This window comes from Homalodisca vitripennis, chromosome 3, assembly GCF_021130785.1.
Source record: "Homalodisca vitripennis isolate AUS2020 chromosome 3, UT_GWSS_2.1, whole genome shotgun sequence".
Taxonomy (NCBI): Eukaryota; Metazoa; Arthropoda; class Insecta; order Hemiptera; family Cicadellidae; genus Homalodisca; species Homalodisca vitripennis.
In genome coordinates, this window is record NC_060209.1 from 17,414,641 (window position 1) to 17,439,899 (window position 25,259).

General features: G+C 34.3%; 1 protein-coding gene across 1 annotated transcript in view; it reads left to right on the top strand.

Annotated features, from left to right (window-relative positions):
• The window catches only part of LOC124356648, a 63,346-nt gene that overhangs the window by 12,090 nt on the left and 25,997 nt on the right, over positions 1 to 25,259 (top strand). The window contains exons 2-3 of the mRNA XM_046807775.1: positions 19,592 to 19,783; positions 23,163 to 23,366. Of these exons, the coding sequence (XP_046663731.1) occupies positions 19,592 to 19,783; positions 23,163 to 23,366 (396 nt within the window). The remainder of the gene's footprint in view (positions 1 to 19,591; positions 19,784 to 23,162; positions 23,367 to 25,259) is intronic.

Here is a 25,259-nt window from a genome sequence, read left to right on the forward strand (position 1 = left end):
ATGCAGAGCCACTCTGGCAACAATTTGATATGAAGATAAAACACCCATGGGGAAAGGATAACAGCTCTGGACAGTACCAGAAGAATCTTGAAGTTTGATTGATGAAGAACGAGGCCCTTATGACATATAATAAGCCCACTATGGATCATATCGTTCTTTATGGGAAAGTTAGTCTGAATGCAATCAAGCAGTTTTTAAGACAATACTGAAGACTAATTATTTTGATATGCACTTTAAAGGTATGTATTATAGAAAATCTAAAGGTTAAGATGCACGCTTCCTTGATTCCTGAGTTACGCTAGAACCTACAATGTCTATACTGGCTTTACAGTTATACTAAAAAGAAAGAGGATTCTTCAATGCTGACGAAGAAACTTGAAACAGCGTTACAGAAAATGTCAGCAAAGATAGTTATCCTGCTTCAAAATTAAAATATAGTTCCTATTATGATACAATAATTGGAAAATACAGAGACAACGACAGCCTTGAAGGTTCAGATTTGGTTTTCGATAAGTCCGGTTGCGATGAATGTGGAGCACTATCCCCGGAATATTGAGGCTTCGAGGACACCAGTCCTCAAATCCTCTGTCCTCAAAAGTCCTCAATGCACCACTCTGAACAGAAGGGCTGAAGATAGACTATGGCCACACTGACAAGGCTGTATTGAAGAATCTCAATATACAATCTGAGTTGAAAATCGCTAAAACCAACTCAAGTCCTCGGGTCCAGATATGAAGAGTCTTCCAATAAGCATTTGATGACTTTTAATTCAAACGTTTTCTTTAGAAAAAGGTCGTCCGGTTGGGAAGCTTCCCATGACAACACATACAAGAATACACTTGCTAGTGATTTGCTAAATTAACTGACTCCTGAACTAGATGTTGAGGCCTCCAAACACTAAATATCGGCAAAGGATTATTTATAGTCATTAATGTTAATTAAATCTTAGACGGAATTCTACTTATTGTCTTATATGTACGCATAATGAAATTGTTCGCACTCCTACTTAAATCCTGCGATTCACTGATCATTTAGGACAATCAATGATTCGAAGGTAATTCCGAAATGGAGAGATTTTATAATGACTATCAATTGTTTCAGGAGGAATACAGCCATTCAAATAGGAAAGTCCATGTCACTCCTGAAATTTGTGGGAAAATGCAGAATAAACAAGCTAGCAGCATAGCTTTCGTGCAATTCACTTGTCAGCGTACTGAGCTCAAAAACGAATTATTTTGAAAAAGTGCTAAAATTAGTATGGAAACATTCACACGCGTTTTTTAAGCGTATTCCTTATTTTATGTTGCATCAAATCAGTTTTGTATAATCTAACATCCTTACCGATAAAATGATCTTGTTTACAACATCATCTAAATCTTTAAGACATAACTATGAGTTTGACATTTCCACCGAATACTAAAATCATGGCTCCACCGAATTTCATATTTTTAAATAAATCGAAAAGTATGTACACCAGATTGAAGGTTTACTGGGATGTTCCAACCAGGTCGTGTTTGGACATCGTGTATATGGATTGTATCACCTGACTGCACCTTTTGAAAAAAATGTCCATCCAATGAGAAGAGTTATGATGAATAGACTATTCTATTAAGACATAAACCCATTATCAGTTCACTTTCCGCATGTTTATAATCTTTCTTAATTCTGATGATTCTTAGCTCTATGATACAACACATTCTCCATCTGTTTACAAAATGATAACTTTGCCTCAAGACAAATTAAAATTCAGGATTCACCCTCATACGAGGAAAAGCGTTCACCGAAACTGAAGCAGTGGGGCAGTGTCGCTATGCGTGCGTGAATGCGTGCGTGCGTGCGTGAATGCGTGTCGCGTGCTACGTCCCGCTTTGCCCCATCGATCCTTAGACAGGAGGGAATCTCCGTCATAATACTGTCTAAGGATAAAACCGGTGAAATTCCAAAGAAACCAGCGTTTATCTCTTATACGTCGAGACAAGCCAAACTTTCGTTAGAAGGACTTTCGAGTGACTCGCACTTAACATAATTTTACGTTGAACTGGAACTAAAAAGATTTACTGCTCCTAGTTTATATTTAATGCAACTGTTTATATTAATTTGCCTCAGGAAGACTGCATTAAAATATGCCTGTATCGAACACTTTATTCTCAGAAAAAATGAAAAAGTTTTTTCTATTCCTAGAAGCATTATTCTTTGATAAATTAACTTGTTCAGCTTACTATATGATTGTTGAATATATTATAAAAGGTGCAGAAGTAGATATTTTAGTTGCGATGGCAGCAGCGATAACTTATTTGTGACTGAAAGAGTTCATCGGAGATCGCCTAACTATCGTTCTATAAATATTGATTCTTATAACTGCGCAATACATCAGTTTCATAAAAGATTTTCATCGTTTTTATTTATCATCCCTACCAAAAGATTAAACATTCATACTAAAACAAAACATCACATATTACATGTAATCAAAGTAGTAGGAGTGAGATGTTGTTTAGCATATTTTACGTATTAACATAAATATTACACGAAACAGGAAAACTCTGAATATCTTTTTATTTTGGCAATTAATAATTAAGATTCACAAACCTTTAATTGTGATGTAACCGAAGCGGGTAAAATTTAATTGGCGGCCTACACTCGTTATTCGAGTGCTATTATCGAATGGTTCGATTGTTTTTATCCGAAGGATAATTCGATATTACAATAATTTATTTAACTTATCATATGATTTCAACTTATTAGTTATAGTAATTTTAATGTAAACCATAACCAATAAGAAGTAACTAATATTTTGATGACTTTGAAAATGGCGATATTTCTCACAAGTGACGGGATTTTTTTTAAGTAGCTTCAAAATGTGGGTTTGGCTCCTGGTAACACAAGGCGAGAATTCTTTCCTCCATTTCAATAAAGCGGATAATTATTTATATCAAGCTGGGCAAGTAATAAACATTGTAGGGTTTCTTTGATATGAAAGTCTACGCCATAGTTGGTTTTGTTGTTTTGTAAGTTATTGTAACATTTTTGTATTTAAAATTGTAATGTACGAAATTCTTCTTGTTACGGGAATGTACGAGTATTATAATTCTTATCGTGTACAATTTTTACATACATCGAAGTTGGATAATATATCGAATTGTTCGATAATAACAATCGAATATCGAGTGTAGGCCGCTTATTAAAGTCTCCCCACCGAAGCTAGAATTCACTTATTGTACCTTTAAATTAATGTCTTGATCCAAAAACTATTTCGCCCTCTATACGGAACAAATGAGTATTATAACATTATTGTTCCCTAGTATTCAAGGAAAAGAATCTTAAAACAGCTGGTCTTAGAATTGGAAAACCTCTTCAACTTCAGATCTAGAACTTTGTAGTATATTCTTAGTATATCTTATCTTGGATCTACTGTGATGACAGCAACATCATACATTAACCTCGCTCTCCACCTTGGCACAAATGACTCTCACACTCTATCGACCTACCCCCTGTAAGGGAGACATTGACTCCTATAGTTGACCTTGCTCTTATTGATGACTTGACTCTTGGTTAACCGTCGACACCCATTGATCATTTCCATGATTGCTCAATCCTTCCCCCACTCACCTTACGTAATTGATTTGGGTCGATATCTTCAAGCGAGTCCACTTTGTAGGAATTTCACTAGGATAGACGTTCCCTTATTTTGTTTAAGTACATAATAAGTTTTCACTTTGCACGGGAATGCCAAGAACTGTTATATTAGATTGCTTTAGTTATGGTAAACATAGTTTCAGTAAAAGAGCCCTTACAATAAAACCCTTTCATCACAATAGATCCGATATAAGAACCATCTAAAGTGCTTCATCTGAAGTTGACAACACTTTTTACTTTAGACGCCCAGTCATTAAAAGAGTCCCCTTTCGTGTACTTCATAAGAAGTGAAGAATTGACCAAGATATGAACCCAAAAAGTACAACTGTACTGTTAATATTCTGACACACAAAAAGAGCACAATACGTCATAATAATTCAATTAATATTATCTTAAACTAGCTGAGTTGGAATGTAATGTATTAAACACATTTCTTAGACAACCACTCAGATCTTTCCTAAAATTTCAAAGGAGTTAGCACATAATATGTTTTTTTCTATCTCCAATGAGGATGGCAGTAAGTTAAGATACCTTCTATTACTTGTTATTATACTGGCATTGGTTGAAAGAAAACAAAACAGTGAGGCTTTCGGCAGAGACTGTTTTTCTAGAAGAAATGAGTTAATCGAATTCCAACAGGTAGTAACTTACATACTTATTATACTGTTTTTAGACGTTCTTGTCACTGTCTTTTAACGGAAGTGTGATTACTTTGCATCTAACTAATGAAGGTTGCTAAATGCCAGTAATAGCATTCTCCTTCCCGTCGGAATTATTTCTGTATTGTAGATCTTGGATACAAAACCTAGATAACTGGAACAAAACATAAATAAAATATCATCAACTTGTAGTCGTTTGCTTTTGGAACAGTGTTTTGGTGGTCTCAAATATAGTTGGAAATCTGCAATGAACTAGATTATTATACTACTATAAGAATACAGCGGTGGAGTGTTGCTTTAGAACATGGGATATGCCAAGCTTTCACAAGTGCTATATCAGAGTTTACTAAGTTACGTGTTCGTTTAGCCTCAATATTAGATGAATGTATTTTATATTTGTTGTGTTTTACTATTCTTGTTATTATATTATTGAGGGTGAACTGTTGAGGATCATTTACGCGATGACAGTTGGAGTGAGAGGTGAGGAATTAAACCAATCAATTCACTAGTCTCACTTGTCTTACTTTAATACAGTAACAGGTACTTTTTTGTTTAAAGTTTGTTATTGACGGTGGAAGGTTTGAAAATATGACAGGATTTTGGACATTTGCCATTGTTATATGTTACTAAAGGTATAACACAACGTTTCGAGGATTGGAATCTACCCTCTTCGTCAGGTGACGGAAGTATTGATACATACACAAATAACGAGCAGAAAGAAGTAAAGAAGGGAAAGAAAAGCTTAAAAGCTGCTTGAAGTATCCCACTGTAGCCTGTGCTAATGTGATGTGATTGTGATCCTCGTACTTGTGATTTGTGCTCGGGACTTGCATCCTGTGCAGTGATAACGCCTGGACTGGACTGCAAGCAGCTTTTGTGTATGTTTGAACACTTTCCCGTCCATTATTTTCTTCTTTCTGTACTTTAATTCTTTTTGCATAAATACCTCACCCACTTGACGAAGAGGATAGATTCCAATCCTCGAAACGTTGTGTTATAACTTTTATAATCTATAACGATGGCAAATATCCGAAATCCTGTTATTCTTTCAAACCTTCCATCGTCAATAACAAACTTTAAACAAAGAGGATAGGATGTTGTCTTACTGTCTATGAAGCTGTGATAATGCTAATCCGACTGGACTTGCATCTGTAGCCAGGTATAGGAGAAGATTTGGATCAAATGGAACAAGCACCTTGGCATTTCCTGTTTCACATTGTTCATTTCTGTCGGCGTGTGGATGCTTCTGGAATAATCTTTACTGTTATCATCTACCTCTAAATTTAGGTACGCTTTGTGTACAGTAGTATTTTCTTCCCTTCATTTTATAAAAAGAAACTTCTCCAATTCGTGGAATTGGATAGTGTAAGTCAATCAGTTCAGGATTAAGAGTGAATTTGAAATCAACACATAGTCTGACATCCCCATCATATTTACCGCCCCAATAAAGAATACTCCTGCTTCGTAATAATCCCATGTTGTGATGGACTCTTGGACAGTGCCAGACTAAACTAACGAATGGAGATCGTGACATTCATGAGGTTCAACATTTCCTTGATGGAATGTTTGTTGGGTCAGATGTATTCCTAGATCAGCACACTGGAGGATATTATAATCGTAATGACTGTGCAATCAGCTGTTTGATGTTCGTGTCTGAAGCTAGTCGTAGAGCATGTTGTGATAGTGCCAGGCTAAACTAACCATTGGAGATCTTGACATTCAAGAGGTTCAACATTTCCTTGATGGGATGTTTGTTGGGTCAGGTTGTGTTCCTAGATCAGCACACAGTAGGATATTATAATCGTAATGACTGTGCAATCAGCTGTTTGATGTTCGTGTCTGAAGCTAGTCGTAGAGCATGTTGTGATAGTGCCAGGCTAAACTAACCATTGGAGATCTTGACATTCAAGAGGTTCAACATTTCCTTGATGGGATGTTTGTTGGGTCAGGTTGTGTTCCTAGATCAGCACACTGGAGGATATTATAATCGTAATGACTGTGCAATCAGCTGTTTGATGTTCGTGTCTGAAGCTAGTCGTAGAGCATGTTGTGATAGTGCCAGGCTAAACTAACCATTGGAGATCTTGACATTCAAGAGGTTCAACATTTCCTTGATGGGATGTTTGTTGGGTCAGGTTGTGTTCCTAGATCAGCACACTGGAGGATATTATAATCGTAATGACTGTGCAATCAGCTGTTTGATGTTCGTGTCTGAAGCTAGGCGTGGAGCATGTTGTTGTTGTGGCAGGTTAAACTAACCATTGGAGATCTTGACATTCAAGAGGTTCAACACTTCCTTGATGGAATGTTTGTTGGGTCAGGTTGTGTTTCTAGATCAGCACACTGGAGGATATTATAATCGTAATGACTGTGCAATCAGCTGTTTGATGTTCGTGTCTGAAGCTAGTCGTAGAGCATGTTGTGATAGTGCCAGGCTAAACTAACCATTGGAGATCTTGACATTCAAGAGGTTCAACATTTCCTTGATGGGATGTTTGTTGGGTCAGGTTGTGTTCCTAGATCAGCACACTGGAGGATATTATAATCGTAATGACTGTGCAATCAGCTGTTTGATGTTCGTGTCTGAAGCTAGTCGTAGAGCATGTTGTGATAGTGCCAGGCTAAACTAACCATTGGAGATCTTGACATTCAAGAGGTTCAACATTTCCTTGATGGGATGTTTGTTGGGTCAGGTTGTGTTCCTAGATCAGCACACTGGAGGATATTATAATCGTAATGACTGTGCAATCAGCTGTTTGATGTTCGTGTCTGAAGCTACTCGTGGAGCATGTTGTTGTTGTGGCAGGTTAAACTAACCCTTGGAGATCTTGACATTCGAGAGGTTCAACATACCTTGATAGAATGTTTGTTGGGTCAGATGTATTCCTAGATCAGCACACTGGAGGATATTATAATCGTAATGACTGTGCAATCAGCTGTTTGATGTTCGTGTATGAAACTACTCGTGGAGCATGTTGTTGTTGTGGCAGGTTAAACTAACCATTGGAGATCTTGACATTCGAGAGGTTCAACATACCTTGATAGAATGTTTGTTGGGTCAGATGTGTTCCTAGATCAGCACACTGGAGGATATTAAAATCGTAATGACTGTGCAATCAGCTGTTTGATGTTCGTGTATGAAACTAATCGTGAAGCATGTTGTTGTTGTGGCAAGTTAAACTAACCATTGGAGATCTTGACATTCGAGAGGTTCAACATACCTTGATAGAATGTTTGTTGGGTCAGATGTGTTCCTAGATCAGCACACTGGAGGATATTATAATCGTAATGACTGTGCAATCAGCTGTTTGATGTTCGTGTATGAAACTAATCGTGGAGCATGTTGTTGTTGTGGCAAGTTAAACTAACCATTGGAGATCTTGACATTCGAGAGGTTCAACATACCTTGATAGAATGTTTGTTGGGTCAGATGTGTTCCTAGATCAGCACACTGGAGGATATTATAATCGTAATGACTGTGCAATCAGCTGTTTGATGTTCGTGTATGAAACTAATCGTGGAGCATGTTGTTGTTGTGGCAAGTTAAACTAACCATTGGAGATCTTGACATTCGAGAGGTTCAACATACCTTGATAGAATGTTTGTTGGGTCAGATGTGTTCCTAGATCAGCACACTGGAGGATATTATAATCGTAATGACTGTGCAATCAGCTGTTTGATGTTCGTGTATGAAACTACTCGTGGAGCATGTTGTTGTTGTGGCAGGTTAAACTAACCATTGGAGATCTTGACATTCGAGAGGTTCAACATACCTTGATAGAATGTTTGTTGGGTCAGATGTGTTCCTAGATCAGCACACTGGAGGATATTAAAATCGTAATGACTGTGCAATCAGCTGTTTGATGTTCGTGTATGAAACTAATCGTGGAGCATGTTGTTGTTGTGGCAGGTTAAACTAACCATTGGAGATCTTGACATTCAAGAGGTTCAACATTTCCTTGATGGAATGTTTGTTGGGTCAGGTTGTGTTCCTAGATCAGCACACAGGAGGATATTATAATCGTAATGACCATGTAATCAGCTGTTTGATGTTCGTGTCTGAAGCTAGTCGTAGAGCATGTTGTGATAGTGCCAGGCTAAACTAACCATTGGAGATCTTGACATTCAAGAGGTTCAACATTTCCTTGATGGAATGTTTGTTGGGTCAGGTTGTGTTCCTAGATCAGCACACTGGAGGATATTATAATCGTAATGACTGTGCAATCAGCTGTTTGATGTTCGTGTCTGAAGCTAGTCGTAGAGCATGTTGTGATAGTGCCAGGCTAAACTAACCATTGGAGATCTTGACATTCAAGAGGTTCAACATTTCCTTGATGGCATGTTTGTTGGGTCAGGTTGTGTTCCTAGATCAGCACACTGGAGGATATTATAATCGTAATGACTGTGCAATCAGCTGTTTGATGTTCGTGTCTGAAGCTAGGCGTGGAGCATGCAACCATCCTTACACTTCAGATACTGATAACGGTCACTTCAGACTTTCCCGCTCAAACTGATAACACTTAATGGATATTTTTCGCTGGGGATTTTGCAAATACTTCGGTAGAAAATAGTATTTATTTTAACGACTCTGTATTAAATTACTTTTTTACTACATTTTCTCTCTTAGCTATCTCCTTATCAAAACGTCTTCAACTAATTAACGTTTAATGTATGTTAAAAATGTTGGAGTCTTATCCAACATTAAAAATTACAATGGAAAGTAAACGAACCCAATATTATCCGCAAAGGAGCTCTAATAAATTTAAGGGATGCTTTTTAACTTTTTGTGTTAGGTGAGACAGTGTACAGTCCTTAAACCCATTTGCAAGAGCTGTAAAATAACTATCTGATACTTTAAGTAGCCTTCTCATATTATCGTTTCTACACAGACCTCTGTTAAATAATGTTTAATTTGAACTCCATAGCCTTATTATGACGGCGATATAGTTCCTGATATTTCTAGTGATGAACAACGCGATGTATACAGGGTGTAACAAAACTCTCTAAACAAAGTTTAGGATACTGTTCCATGGATCAAGAGAAGCTAAATATGAAATGCAACCAGTGGTCTCTTTTTGCTTTCCATCTCTCTATTTTTTCCGTTTCTATGCGTTTTTTTTTAGTTTTTACTTTTATTTAAGAACCCCGTAAAGACATGAAAATTAATATTATATCATACTATCACGTTTCAAAATGGCAGACGGTTGAAGTTTTTCAACATACAAAAAAATCACAAGATTATGAATATTTTTTAGATAATGACAAGGAGTTGCTCAATCTAATCACAACTATTTTGACATCTATAAATCAAAAGCCAAAACATGTAAGCTTTTAACTTTTGAAATGCGGAGTAAAGTTCTCATTGCTTATATGTTTACGGCACAATAACATATATTGCAACCGTTGTAAGCTTACATCTGCACTATTTACATACTGACTTGTATGATGTAGGTGTCAACATTTTTGAAATAACATTTAGCAACTTTTATTATTCTTTAAAAACTGTCATAATCTGATTATTTTTTACGGTATTAAACTTTAAAAATATCAGCCATCCGCCATCTTGGAACGTGAAATGATAATAAAATATTAAGTTTTATATTGATTTCCGACTGCAAGAAGAATAATTGTACCAAATTTGATTTTTATATCTTTTCTGGTTTCTGAAATAAAAACTAAAACACATACACAAACATACAGACAGACGGATGGTAAATAAATAGATAGGCCATTGGTTGCATTTAGTTTTAGCTCCTTTTGATCCATGGAACAATATCCTAAAGTCTGTGTAAAGGGTTTTGTTACACAACGAACCCTCATAAGAGTATCCCTCTTAATGCGCTGCAATTGGATCCCTTATCCTATACACATGGGTCGGTTATCAGATGTAGAAATCAAATTTCCGTATTTCTTACAATTCCGCATCACCAACCCTGTACCTTGTAATACTCAGTAGAATTCAATAATAAGGGTGATCTTTAGAACCCCTCGTTTTAAAACGAATTCTTGAATAGTGAAAAGTCTTCAAGCATTTGTCAACTCAGCAACTGGGGAGTCAACTGGAAAAATTTTCATCTCCACACATAAATTTGCTATTTTAAATACTTTTACGAAGTTTCCAGCTATTTTTATCCTACAAAAGTTCATAAAAAACTTACTTTTTTCTCCTACAAAGTACACATAAAGTGCAAAATGCACACCAAACCCATTGATTTCCGTAAATTTTGTATGTTCAATGCCATCTTAAAATTGAATGTCTTGATTCAATGGTTTTATCCCGTATTGGACAGAGATTAAGTCCCCATTTTGTTCCTTACAAAGTTCTTGACCCGTTTCTTTGTTAAGAACGATCTTTCTGCAGTACATTTCAGTAATACTGAATGTTTTAAATAATAGTAATCCTTTACTATAAAAGTAATTGAAATGAAAATTCGGGGGGTCTGGACCCCTTGGACCCCTCGCTAGCTACGTCATAAGTCATAAGTCATACATTTTTCAAGTTTCAGCTTTCTACGACTTTAGCTAGAAGAAGAAATAGTGACGTGTGAGTGATGACTTTGCCTTTTATAAGCTTGATTGATTTGTAACATTACAACCTAACGTAAGTAAACTCTTCTACCATCAAAGAGCATACAATATGGTCTTGTGAATTTTTCAGATTCTGAGAAATTCGATAAATAAACTAGGAAATTATATAAATTACTACCAGTTACCCCCGGGATCGCACGCAATTTCGTAGGCTTTGCACCTGTATGAGCACTTCTGGTTCATGTAAATTATATTTCCGACGCCAATGTTGAGTTTGACTTCTTCTCACGATAAGTAAATTATGTAAAAAAAGTATATTTATGGTCATTTTAATTTACTACGATTTTAGTATTTTTTGTTTCATAGCTGATTTTGCCTCTTTGCCGATCAAGAAAATATAAATACGATAAAATAAAAAGTACATACACAGCTCTCAGGAGCCTACTTTTATTAAAAGGCAACTAATTTAGGTTTAATAACAGTCTTTAAATGTATATTAAAAGTTATACTACATTGTCCCATATATGCACTGCTAGTAGTTACCCGCTGCTTTGCTCGTAACTTAGTAGGTGGTGCACATATATGGTTAATACCACTGTTGGTTCGAGTGAATTATATTTCCGATGCCAATGTTGAGTTCGCTTTGTTGCCACGATCAAGAAAATATGCCAAAAAGTGTATATTTATGGTTACGTAATTTACTTTGTTCTCAGTATGTTTTGTTCCATACTTGATTTTGCCTTGTTTCCTGATCAAGAAAATATATTTCACAGATCAGAGAAGCCTACTTCTGCCAAAAGTGAGCTAAGATGGGTTTTATATAAAGTCTTTCAATTTATAGTAAAAGATAGAATAATAATTTCGTCATTTATATCTAATACTTAATATTTGATAAAAATGTACAGTTAAAAGTACATTAACAATGACACAACGCGTTTACTTCTTTATGAACTGAAAAATATTGTTCATATTCTATAGAAGAATATTCTATAGTTCTTGTCGACTACTTCAAAGGGAGTCTTTGGAGTCAAATTCTAACCATCTTATGTTTTAGGGCATTTTCTAAGGTTTATGAGTATTTACCTAATCCCTTAAATCTAAAACAGTGTTTAAACTCATTCTCTCTAAAACTCACTATAAATGTAAATAAATTGAAAGTAATAAACAATGTTTGCACAGAACAATTGATTACATTTGAAAGGCTCAATTAATATTTTACAAATTTAGAGACCAAGATGGTGTTTTTCCGCTACTTTAAAGGCCAGTGGGGCGTAGCCCAGGGGGGTTTTCGAAATTAGAATAGCCTTATATCTATCCCTGGGAACGTACAAATATCCATGTAAAATTTTACTACAAACAAGCCAATTGTTTATTCGTGAAAGCAAAACAAACAAACAATGGCACTTTCACATTTATAATAATAATATGATAATAAAAGAAGTTGTGAAAAATAAGACATTAAATACACTTGTTATATGAGGAGATAAGATATCAATTTAACATCTGTTAAATCTGCTTAAAGGTTCTTAACAGATATCTGCAGAGCTCTTCGGACAGAAATGATATATTTGCCATTCAACTGTACTTGTTGAACATAAATGATCCTTTGATTTGTTTTGAAACTGTTGTTAGTCGTCAACACCATTATTACAGCCATCATAAGCTGAGCGATAAATTACATTTTATATTCCTAATAATGTATACTATACGAATAAGTTATTAGGTAAGAATTGTTCTACTTATACATATTCTTTGTAATGAAAGGCTAGAAAACAAGTTTGGGACGAAATTCAAGAAAACTTAGAAAATCAGAAATACTCACCAATAAATTTGTAGTGATTCCTTAATCACTTGATAATATTTTTGCCGTTTCAGCAGACACATTCTGTCTAAGTTCTGAGCTTACTTACTTCAATTATTTATTAAGTTAGTTTCACAATTTCTTTACAACTTTACTCAACATGTAAATTATGATTTGTATCATAACATGATTATAATCCAAATCTATACCATCACAAAATCATTAAACATGTAAAGAAATCATCCACGCACTTTTTAATTATCTTGGAATTCCTAATATTGTGATAATTTAAAAGTGGTATCTATTGCACTGTAAGTCTTTATCAATAAGTATGACTATAACGGGAAAGATGTATTAAATAGGCACAGTTACGTATATTAATGTAATGAAAATAACTAAAACCCTTTAAATTAAAACTTTTTATTACATACACGTGTTTCGGTTTTTAACCATCATCAGTGTACATTAACCTCTAAATAAATAAATAAATAATAAACAATTAGATATACACATGTGGACCTTTTAAACATATGTTAAATTTAAATGACACAGTTGTAATTTTCTTATTAGTAATCTGTATTTAATATTTTTATTTTTTCAAAAATTGGATTTGTCTTATTTTTCAGATTACTATTTAAAATGTTATGAGGATCTTTTTATTTTTATTATCTAGTTATTTTCATTACATTAATATATATATATAGATAACCCTATAAGTGGAGTTAATAACATAACAGTTACGTATATTTATTATCAGTATACATTAATAACTAAAATTAACATATTACATACATATATAAACATTAATAATTATTTTAGACAAACAAACTGATCAACGTTCGAAACTATAAAGTTTGAAAGCAGAAACATGGTACGTTTACTATCGAACTGATTAAAGATAATTTGATAACCCAGAATTGGCCGAGAAAATCGATGCGCCAACATTCTGACCTTCCATTAGCCTATCAGATCACGTAAATGTGATTCACTTAACCTCACTCTGTACCTCGCGCCCATTATAGCGTGATTGTTCACATTCTGTGAATAAAGGTGAAAGTTGACCACGCTTGGGGTTAGGAAAAACTTGAATCATACCATAATATATTGATTTTCTTACACATCAACCACTTTGCTATCTTCTTTTTCTCAATTTTCCGCACTGGCATATTTTTATCGAATATAAACACACGCACGCGCGCGCACACACACACACACACACACACACACACACACACACACACACACACACACACACACACACACACACATATGCGAGTAAGAGATGACAAACACACTATCTTCTTATGAGATGAACATGGCATCTATAATAGCTAGGGTTTCTTAATATTACCGCGGCATAGAAAATTACAAATCTATCCCGATATCTTATTCCGACTATCATCAAGTATAATTACTCACACCGATAGTAGAATAATCGACCTCGGATTGCACTTTCATACACCATGGCTCATATGATAAACTTGTAATCTTTCACCGACCTCTTTAAAAACCTATAAACCTGTCCCATATAAACCTGACATTCACTCCTGAAATTGATTAAAACTCTTAAATCTTTCAGGACGTTAGCAATGTCAAATTTGCTCACAGTGTAAAATGTATTTTCAAATCTAGAGAGACATCCTAAAGTGAACACATTTTCATCGTCTAAAGAAAGACATCGTGAAGCTGACTCATTTTCATCATGCAGAGAGACAACGTGAAGCTGACGCATTTTTATCATCTAGTGAGACATTGTGAAATTGATACATTTTCATCATCAAAGAGACAACTTGAAGCTGACGCATTTTTATTATCTAGTGAGACGTTGTGAAGCTGACGCACTTTCATCGTATATAGAGACATCGTGAAGCTGACGCACTTTCATCGTATATAGAGACATCGTGATGCTGACGCATTTTCATCATATAGAGAGACATCGTAAAGCTGGCGTATTTCGATCATTCTTTTAATAAGACCTCATTGTGACTTTTTCAGCCCATCACACGCTAATTGATTACAATCAGACGACTCTAACCCCAAGATCTTATGGAAGTCTCACTACCACTGAGGTCACTGAGGTTGGCGAAGATCAATTTTGCTGCATAAATACATAAATTTGTATCAATAAAAGTACTTCTAACAAACAAAAAACCAGGGAAGCCACCAAAGCAAAGAAAGCAATTGACGGATATAAAATATGTTGGAACTAAATTACAACGAACTGTACCAATACTTAATATTGTACAGCCTTAACTGGAGATGACAAAACCACCCATCCCCAGAAAAAACTGTAAACTAAACATATCTTAGTTTATTATCATCGGCACAATTTCACACATTAATGTGTGAACCAATATATTCATGTTTTGCATGTTTCTGATACCAAAAAAAGAGGGGGGGAAATAATAATGCAATGCAAAAAATAATTAAAAATTAAGTTTCTTACAAAAATTTGTATGATTAATACTTACCTTGTCGAAACAGATAATGCTAAACATTTAAATAAGTTTGAACCTGCTCAAAATATTTGCAATCCCAAAGATGAGTTAAAGATATTAATGTTGTTAGTTTAATACATATGTTTGTACTTTATTAGTAACGTTTTTCACTATTTTTTGTTACCAGTTATATTTGTAATATTCCTAGGAACTCTTATAATATCAATACTATAAAACAGAAAAGTTAATGTTTTATAAAACCACATTACATAATATCGATTACAATGTATACCGTTACCTAAACCGGATTATATTAGAAATGTAGTATTGCAAGATTCGTAGGTCACGCCAGAGGCTAGCTGTTGTGGCCACACAGCAATGTAAATGTTCTGCGCCCAACCGCACGAAAGTAGCCTAAAGTGTTCCATTTATAAAGAAGGCAGAGCGTGTAAATATGTATTAGGTTGTGTGGAAGGGGCGACCCCTGGACTAGTGACCTGGTTACACCCCCATCACGCTAGGGTGCGTTAGGGGAATGTTCAGAGTCCAGGTCGTTAATTAAGAGTTAACAACCCCACCTGTATTGCCTTCCAAACAAGGGCCGTATTATTGAATCAATTTTATTATAGATTATTTTATAACATAAAGAGTAACATAAGAGTTTATTTTATTGCCTTTCAATTTTGCCACCATGCATTGTAAAAGAAATAATTTTGCTCAGTAAACGTTCAGGTGAATTTTATAAAAATTCTCAAACTCAATTGAAGTTGATAGGAATCACGTCCAACATCAGATAGGTCTATTGGGAGTCCTCAAGGCTCTTCCTTAGACCTCTTCCTATTTACTTATAGTAACTTTGAGGTGATTGAAAGAGGAAGCAAAAAAGAAGTGAGAAACGTTTCCTACCAGAGTCACAAATCTTGCTAACTGATGTCGTAACCCCTCCCCCCCTCCTCCTCAGGACACGGAACACGTAGAACACAGCAGTCCCAGTGGAACACTGTTAACAGCGCGATCATACGGCCAGGCCTAGTGACATCTATCAAAACAACAGCGAATTCTGTTGGCTGATCTTAGTTACTAAACTGAATGAGACGTATTAGATTTGTTTGTCTTGCTCATGACGTTATACTTCGACTATTCTCTAATAATTCTAATTATACTCAAGTTCTAATAGTCTCTACCCTTTCCAATAACAGAATAACATAACTGTGTGTATGCTAATCTGCAACTTTAAGATATGTACATTGTACAGTATGTACTACCCATTTTCTCTTGAAAGAATAAATATGCGATTTTTCTGCAAAAATTCTCAAAATCATTCTTTCACAAACTCTTATTTTTCGTATACTGTACTTTATTGTAAATACTGCCTTAATGCATTAGAAAAGGTATTCTCTTTCTTACGTAAAATGAATAATTCAAACAAATCTTTATACAGCAGCTAAAAGAATTATGTGGATTTTAAAACTAATTAAGTAGTGTTTTAGTAACATTTTATCATGGAAAGGTTTACACAAACTTTGAAGGGTTAGGACATATTTTATTTCAATATAAATGTTTACTCTACTTAGAATTAAATCCAGCAATTTAACACGGTTTACCTTCACAAACTTTTATGGTTATAATATAAATTATTATAGATTATATTATTATATATTATTATTACATATTATATATTATTATTATATATATATTATAGATTATATTAATTATAATATAAATATTAATATGATTATATTAATTAATATATTTCTAGAAGATACATGAGCCTAATTGTACTATATATTATATTTTAACTAAACATTGCTGGTAATTATACTACTGGTAAAATTAAAACAGTTTCTAATTATATTAAAACTGTATATAATAATTTGTAAAAAATATTGTAAAATTCTTGTAAAATATTGTATTGTAATTTTATAAAATATTGTATTGTAAATAATTTGTAAAAAACAGTATATTTTACCCATTATATACGGCTAATTTCAGCACTTAACGAATATTAGGAGGAAGGCAGGCCGTGATTCCATTGCATGTGTCGATCGTAATTGTACAAACCTATCGATCCACGGACAGTAGTTTGGCAAGACACTATCACATGAGCGAGGAGGTCTGGCTGTCTGTCTGTCTGTTTGTATTAAACCTCGACCAAACAGGGACGATGGCCTTGCCGATATGTCTTTCAGCTCAAGAGTGCATTCAGGAGTTTCGGAGAATTTTCAATCGGAAGCTATTGGTTGTATCTGAGGAAGAAATAAGTTATATAACGTAATCTTGAAAGCATATGAGCGAAATTGGAAAATGTTTGACATACTTATTACGAGCGCAGTGTTATAAAATTAATTTTTTACTTAATTACATTTTTGCTTAGGTCTGTTAGGACGTTGACGATATATTCACCAGTTTGCAAACTAATGTCAGACTGTAGAAGTACTAAAGATTAAGAAAACGGTAAGTTTAGAAAACATGATCATCATTGGGATTTCAACATAATATTTAAACTAGCACTGTTAAATCAAGAATCGGATAACACAAAATACAAATTAATAAAAAAAACAACGCGAATCTAGAAATTATTTCTCTGAAGTATCAGAGAAATAATTAAAGGATAAACTAAGCAAAGGATTAATTGTATAGTAGTACAATTAATCCTTTGTTTAGTTAAATTTTGATTAGGTCTTTTAGGACGTTGACGATGTATTTACCAGTTTGCAAACTAATCTCAGATTTTTTACGAAGTACCAAATATTAAGAACACAGCAAGTTAAGAATAAACATGATCATCATTGGAATTTCAACTGAATCATGAAACAATCACATAATTATGTATGATGAAAATTTAATAATTCACCGGACGCACAAGGCGAACTTATTACAATTCCGTACACTATAGAATTAACAATAATTTTAATTTGTTTAAAAGGTTTGTTTTCTAAAACTAATGCAAGTTTCTACGAATATTTTTATAACCATGTAAAGAGTAATAATTTGTTCGTTAACAATCAAAAGAGAGTATTAAAATAAACAAATGTTAAGCTTGTCGATAAATACGAGTATATCTATCTATATTTTTACTACAACTACCACTATCATTGCCTCTAAACATAACCTACAAAATTAAAAGAACCTACGTAAATGAAAAGAATGAATATATACCAAACAGTGCCCGATACTGATAAACTATCTATCTATCAGATAAAACGTAGATACCGGAAACAACTCTGACAACGTACAACGTTTAGATACTGTCAAAGGAAGTTCGACACCCGACGGTTGGTGTTTATATTTTGTCACTTTTATTGTCAGTGGCATCGCTTCAGTAATCGATAGTTTGACGGAGGGCGTTTTTATCGAAAGTAGTATCAATTAAATATTAAACGAAAACGACCAACGCAGTGGAGCATACATACAATTCTATCAATTAAGGTTTCAAACAGATGTCAAGACGGTGGGTTTCAACAATCAATTAATCAATTAACTCTAGTAGTAAAACAATTAGGCACTTTCGCGGCGTGATTAATAAATAAATTTGTCTGACAGTCGAGATTTTAGACTGCTGCCTGCCGAGCGGAAGGTTTTTGTCCATTAGTTATTTTTGAGGTGATTTTATCAATCACTTTCAGAGACTTTCATACTCATACTCAAAATTCATTAAATAACCTTGATTTGCTGCAGTTTTTCTCAAAATAAAGTTCCAGGCTCTTTCAAACTGTTTAAATTTGTTAATATTTCTCTAAATATATTCATCTTGCATTCAGTTACATTACATGTCAACTCAAAATATATCTAAATTAAACGTTCCTGATTGGTTATTTGTTCACACGCCCCATATAGCCTAACATTAATATCTTGAGTTAACGATGTATTTTTAATCGTTATGTACATTCCAAAGTAACTTTTTTTCAAGTAATTGTTTAATGTGACGGCTTACCCAAATCGGTAGTTAGCAAGGATTATTCTTTGCACAGGAGGGTTCACTTCATCCTGGTTTATACCTTCCAGTTAAACCCACACTGGGCACAGCAAAAACCGATTTGTCACTTAAATTTGGATGTCCAGGAGGATCAAATCATTAATGACAAATGTTGAGATTCTGGAGTGCAAGGGTAATTCGATAGGTCTAGTCTACTGCGGGAGATGACGGTTGGAGTTGGTGGGGTTCGTCCCCTAAGAGTGAAAGGTTCTTGCTAGCCAAGACACAAGTGTGTGCCACCCCTGCCTGCTTTGACAGGAGAGGCTGGTTCAGAGCTGGCTTCCTCTTCTTCCGAGGGGACATGATCTGAGATTAGTGTTCTAAATTCTTCCTCATGGATCTTGACAGGAAGCGGCCGCTACCCTCAACTTTACCTTCCAGAATATCCTGTAACTCCAGAAGCAGCGCAAAGGTTCTTATAGGACTAGGTGCAAATTCTAAGCTTCTTGTCCTAAGAAAAAGGATTATTGTTATGATTAATTCAAACTTTTAAGTTTAATCAATAATTTTCTTCTCAACTTTAGTCTTTGCTTATCCTATATTGTTCTGTTTTCAGGATGATTGGAGGGCGAGGGTGCGAGCTTTGGACAAACTAACAACCTCTCTGAGACAACCTGAGGTTGCTAGGTTTGTTTCGGTCAGCAGCAAACACGCTGGACTCAGTCTTCTACTATTCCTGCTCAAGGTTCTACATGATGACCGCAGTCAACGTGTCGCATGCAGCTCTCTCCGAGCTCTGCGAGCTTTAGTAAGTAACTTAGGACTTAGGACTCGGAGAGACTACCCCTACTTTTCCACCACGTTATTGAAGTAAATATACCAGGTTTTAAATGGTTTAGTCTTCAATCATGTAGATTGTAATGCCAAAATGCAGAAACCTTAAGATTGAAAAAGTTATCTAACTTATTTTCATACTAGACTACTCAAATTATCAGTGGTGGTGTATTCGTGCTAGCTTAAATATGCCAGTACATATAAAAATCCAGTTTCATAGAAAAACCTCAGGCATTAGATCTATTTGTTTTTTGGCAGAATTTGGATATTAAAATATAAGCATAAAGCCAATGTTTTTAGCTACACAGAAAATAAAACACCACAAAACTTTACAGAGTGTTACAGAGGTTAAATTTTTAATTAGAGTAACAAATTGGTTCCCATACCAAAAAACTTCAAATTCACTGGATAAAACATAATCTTTATTCTTATCACAATATAATGTTTTGTAAGTTGTATATAGTATAAAATTCCTTCTTTTAGTTTAGTAAAAGGAAGGTTTAATGAAGGCCATTAATGTTTAGGGAGTTTTTTTGAACTGTTCCAGTGAATTTCAAATCAACAGGATGTTTCAGGTGTTCTTTTTAATTCTGATAAATTAATATCTACAAAGCTAGCAATGGTCCATTAATCATCCTTTACTCAATTCCTCTTCACTACAAAACACAAGAAATAATGAGTTATTAACATAAAATACCACGAGAACAATTGTATACAAAATCGATCTGAAATCAGTAAGTGCAACAGAAAATTCTGTCTATGCTTCATTCAATATTCCTAATGTGATTTAAATCCTGATACATCTCTAAAATGTTTTCTAAAAATATAGCCAAACAGTCTACTTCCAAAGGCACTGCCCAGTTAAAGTCTATTGATTATGTTAAGAGCAGTGGCATCTTTATCTTAAATTCCTCATCCTTCTTCTTCTTCAGAAACATTCTAAAACAGTTGGGTTATAAGTGGTGCCTACTAGTAGAACTCAGGTGTGTAGGCAATAACAGAATAGAATAGTGAAATATATTTGATCAATGTGAATGTGGAATTCAGCTCCAGTTTACCTTCCTCTTACGTGCAACATCTGAAATCTTATGCTGTTGCAGACCCGAAATCCAGATTCATGCTTGTCTGAAGGGATCCAAAAATAGTCGGTGACGAAGAACAAAGATGCTCAAAATGAACCTCCTGCATCATTTAGACATTTTTTAATCTCTTCAGAAGAGCACGACACCAGATTTCAGGAGTCAAGTCTGCAACAGCATTAGATTCCCGATGCTGCACGTAAGAGGAAGGTGAACTGGAGCTAAATCCAACATTCACATTGAATCAACCCTTCCCACCACAGCTGCTTCATATTTTATCAGTTCTTACAAATATTTGGCCCCCAATTATTTGTATTTCGGATTTTCAGAATATTTGTTAACCCTTTCACTCCCAGGTCTGGTAGAGACATATTGAACACAACCTTTCCTACATTGAACAGTAACCAGTCTCAAGTGCAGGCATTGCATGTGTTCCTCCTACTCTTTGTGGTTCCCACGATCTTGGAATGATTAACACAGTCTACTATAGCTAATAGAGAGAAGTAATTTACCACCTTCAAGAATCAAGAACTTGTATTGTCTTTAAACACATAAACACATTGTGCAATTGACAAAGTCAGATTTACAACTAACTATTTTCTTAATATAAATCTCTGCCTAAATGATAGTTGTCAAATTCTCGGTAGTTATCTTTAAGGTAATAACAGGTAAAAATGAAGTAAAATAATTAAATAAATATATAAATAATCTATACTAAAACTATGATAACAATAACAAATACGTAAACTTAATACACAATCAAATAAAAACAATATCTCAATGTAGTTAAAAACTCATAGTACTCATGTGTTAGTACTCATAGTACTAGTATCACAGGCTAAAAATCTATGTGGCTGCTTTTACTTTTTTTCAAGTTTGACAGAAGGTAAATCTAAAATATGGTTTTTTTCTGGTAAAATAACTATGAATTTCCTTTCTAGTTAAAAAAAAATTACATAACGACTCTTTAACATTCACTAAACAACAATAAGCATACAAATTTGAAATTGTCATTATTTTTAGTTCCTTAAAAATTGGTGCACTGTTTCTCTTTCAGGTACATTCTTAATAGCTCCCAATGCCTTTTTCTACCATTTAAAAGCTTTTTAAACACCACTACTATTGCCCCACAATGTTATTCCATATCTTAATGTTAGTGAAAAAAGCATAATAAGTTGAAACTTGCACGTGTAAGGTAATACATTTTCTTAATTCACGTAATAGATATACAACTCTTGACAATTTCTTACATAACTGTTTGATATGGTGGTCCCAACCCAGTATACTATCCAGATGAATTCCTAATAACTTGACAGGTTTAACAACTTTAAAAAATTGTATAATTTAAAGAAAATATAATTTTTTCAGTTTTTTATCATTAACTAGTAATAAGTTGGCCTTGGTGTCATGTCCAGTAGTAGAGTCATTGTAAATATCCCTCTGCATCATGTTGGAAGATATCATGCTCGAAGAAGTCTGTTCCATAAAGTTCCTTGGAATTCACCTTGATCGAGGGCTGACATGGAACTCACATGTGGAAGCAGTCTGCTCAAAATTGTCTTTTGCAATCTTTGCCTTGAGAAGTCTGCCTGTATACTGCCCAACTCAGGTATTAATGACCCCATACTATGGACTCATCTACCCCCAACTTTCATATGGAGGCTGTCAGAATAATCACCAAACTGAAAAAAGAGAATCGCGTAGATCTGCGTTTAAAGAGTTGCATATATTATCTTTACCCTGCCTCTACATCCTTGAAACTGTTGCATGTTGCTTGCCTAAATGTGTTTTAACACAGGCCGAGAGATTCACAGTCACAACACCAGAGGCAGGAATAATCTCCGTACTAGCAGGCACAAGATGGTAGCCTTCGAACTTTTGCCCTCGCAAGCAGGTGTTGTATTATTCAATAATCTGCCAAACTCACTCAAAATTCAAGAAATGCCCAGGGTATCTAAGACTAGCTTCAAACAAATTCTAGCCTCAAAGGTTTTTTATAGCGTGGGCGAGTTCCTGGCAAATAACTATGACCAATGATTTCTGAGAATGATAATAACCTAGTGTCGAAGAGGGAAATAATTGGTGAGCAGATGGAAGCTGAATGAATGCTACTGTGTATGTTTGACGGATGAGAAAGACAAATTTTAGCTTATTTTAAATTATTAATTGACTTTTGCTATACAATTCATGTAATTGTCTGAAAGCAATAAAAAATCATATTATTATTATAAACATTAACAAACACTGAGAGTTTAAGGATTCACATTGTCTCAGGTGCAAGCCCTGCCTGTGTCCCACCTGCTGCACGAGTTGCCCTCTGTGGTCCCCGGGGTCTGTCGTCACCTAGGAGGAGGTGCCAGTGTTGCGGTCAAGCTGGAGGCAGTGGAAGCTGTCAAGACACTCATGAGAACTGTCCGTCCAGCACCCATCATCGAAGTACTCTTCAGTGACAAGTGCTTTGGCTCCAAAAGCTCCAGAGTGAGTACTCCAGCAGTAGTCTTATAGACAGCTAATAAGTAACATATTACGTTTTTCTATGAAAAGATTTATTTGCTATGCCCATTGATGTAACTCACCACCAGGCAGCACTGCAAAAGATAAAAGTTTTCAAAGTGCCTGCACATTATAAACTGCAGTTACGTATATTGAATAGACAAACACTATTTTTTAAGGCACTAAATTTTGATATATACAGTATTAGTCTTTGAAATAAACTTCTGATGAAATTAAAGCTGGAGTGTTAGAACACTTTATAATAAAGTTCATGTACGTCTACAATGGCTACAAACATACATTGACGGATTTCTTAATCGTGGCAACAAGGTAAACTCTATATCGGCGTTGGAAACAAAACCTCTTCAACCAGAAGTGCTCATACATGGGCAAAGCTTACGAAAAGCGTATTTTATATATATATATATATATATATATATAACCTATATATATATATATATATATATATATATATATATATATATAATATATATATATACATTACATATATATAATATAATTTCAATAAACATTCAATCACAAAAAGTACTTGCTCCGTCCGTCGGCTATTGCCATTTATACAAAGTTAATGTATATATTTATATATATATATATATATATAAAAAACCCAAAAATAAATAAAATCATCTGTTTCTGCCTATCCAATTGTGGAACATATCTGATCAGCAAAACGTAATTAAGCTACTAAACGTAGGTTGAATAATCAATAGCAAGTTATTGTATTTCCTTAAAAGTGTAAGATTTATTCTTCACTATAATTGCATTATGCCATTATTATTGATTGCCATAATTTAATCAGCTTTATACTGTACTTAGGGAATGAGATATGAGAGGATATGTATCCTTGATTTCTAATCAAAGTTATACTTTTACACAGGAACTTACTTCTGTTTGGAACTTTTCCTGTGCTATTTGGAGTAGATTTTCAGAAAGAGCTCATTTTCAGCTTGTTGTATGTCATGGAAGAGATTTGTTATTTTTCCATACAGTTTGCAATGTCACAATCTGTCAGAAGAAATTATACCTGGAGTTCCAGGATATGCTTTTAGTGTGAGAAGTCTTTTTGTTAGTCTCTATTTGGGAATAAGTTATCTACTAACAGAGGTTCTGGCATCACCAACAACCTAAACAATATAATCATATTAGTAAATTTGTTTGTAGGAACTTTGGCAAGTTTTTACAGAACATAAAATTAATTATATGTAAGCTGTGACTGTAGGATTTATTCTCACAATAGGCTTTTTTTAAATAATGCCTAATTTTTTTACAACTTAGTTTTGCATTTTTGGACCTTAAGGCTGTTTGGTTAGTAACGTTAGTTTTTTTAATTTTTACTGGTTGCATTTTATTTGCTAGAGGAAGGATTGGTAAGGTGTAGGTATAAGTCTGAACCTCATAAAAAATGTCACTTGAATTTTGCCCTCAGAAGATAAAATAGCAATCTTTATTAAAATTAACTAATTTGTCACAAGTAATTTAATCTTATTAAATTAATTGCATAAAGAAGATGTTACCTCAAAATATTGATTCCACAAGCTACCAATGAGCTAAATATATACTTCAATTTTTGAAGATGATAAAAATCAATATGGGTTGATAATTTTTATATTATTTTACACTTCCTTTTTTAATTTAAATTTCCTTTAAATTATTTTAGACTGTTTTAAGAAAACACCATCAACCAAGTAAAAATAAAATATGTTGTAAACCCTCAAAAATTTAAAGCAAATGTGAGATCCGTCTATTGTTATGAAAGTAGGAATCATCCTTGTACATGATCATATTATTGGTTCAGCTACTGGCATGTGGAATGAGTTGTAGCTACAATCAGAAAATGTAGTAACTTGGGTTTTATTC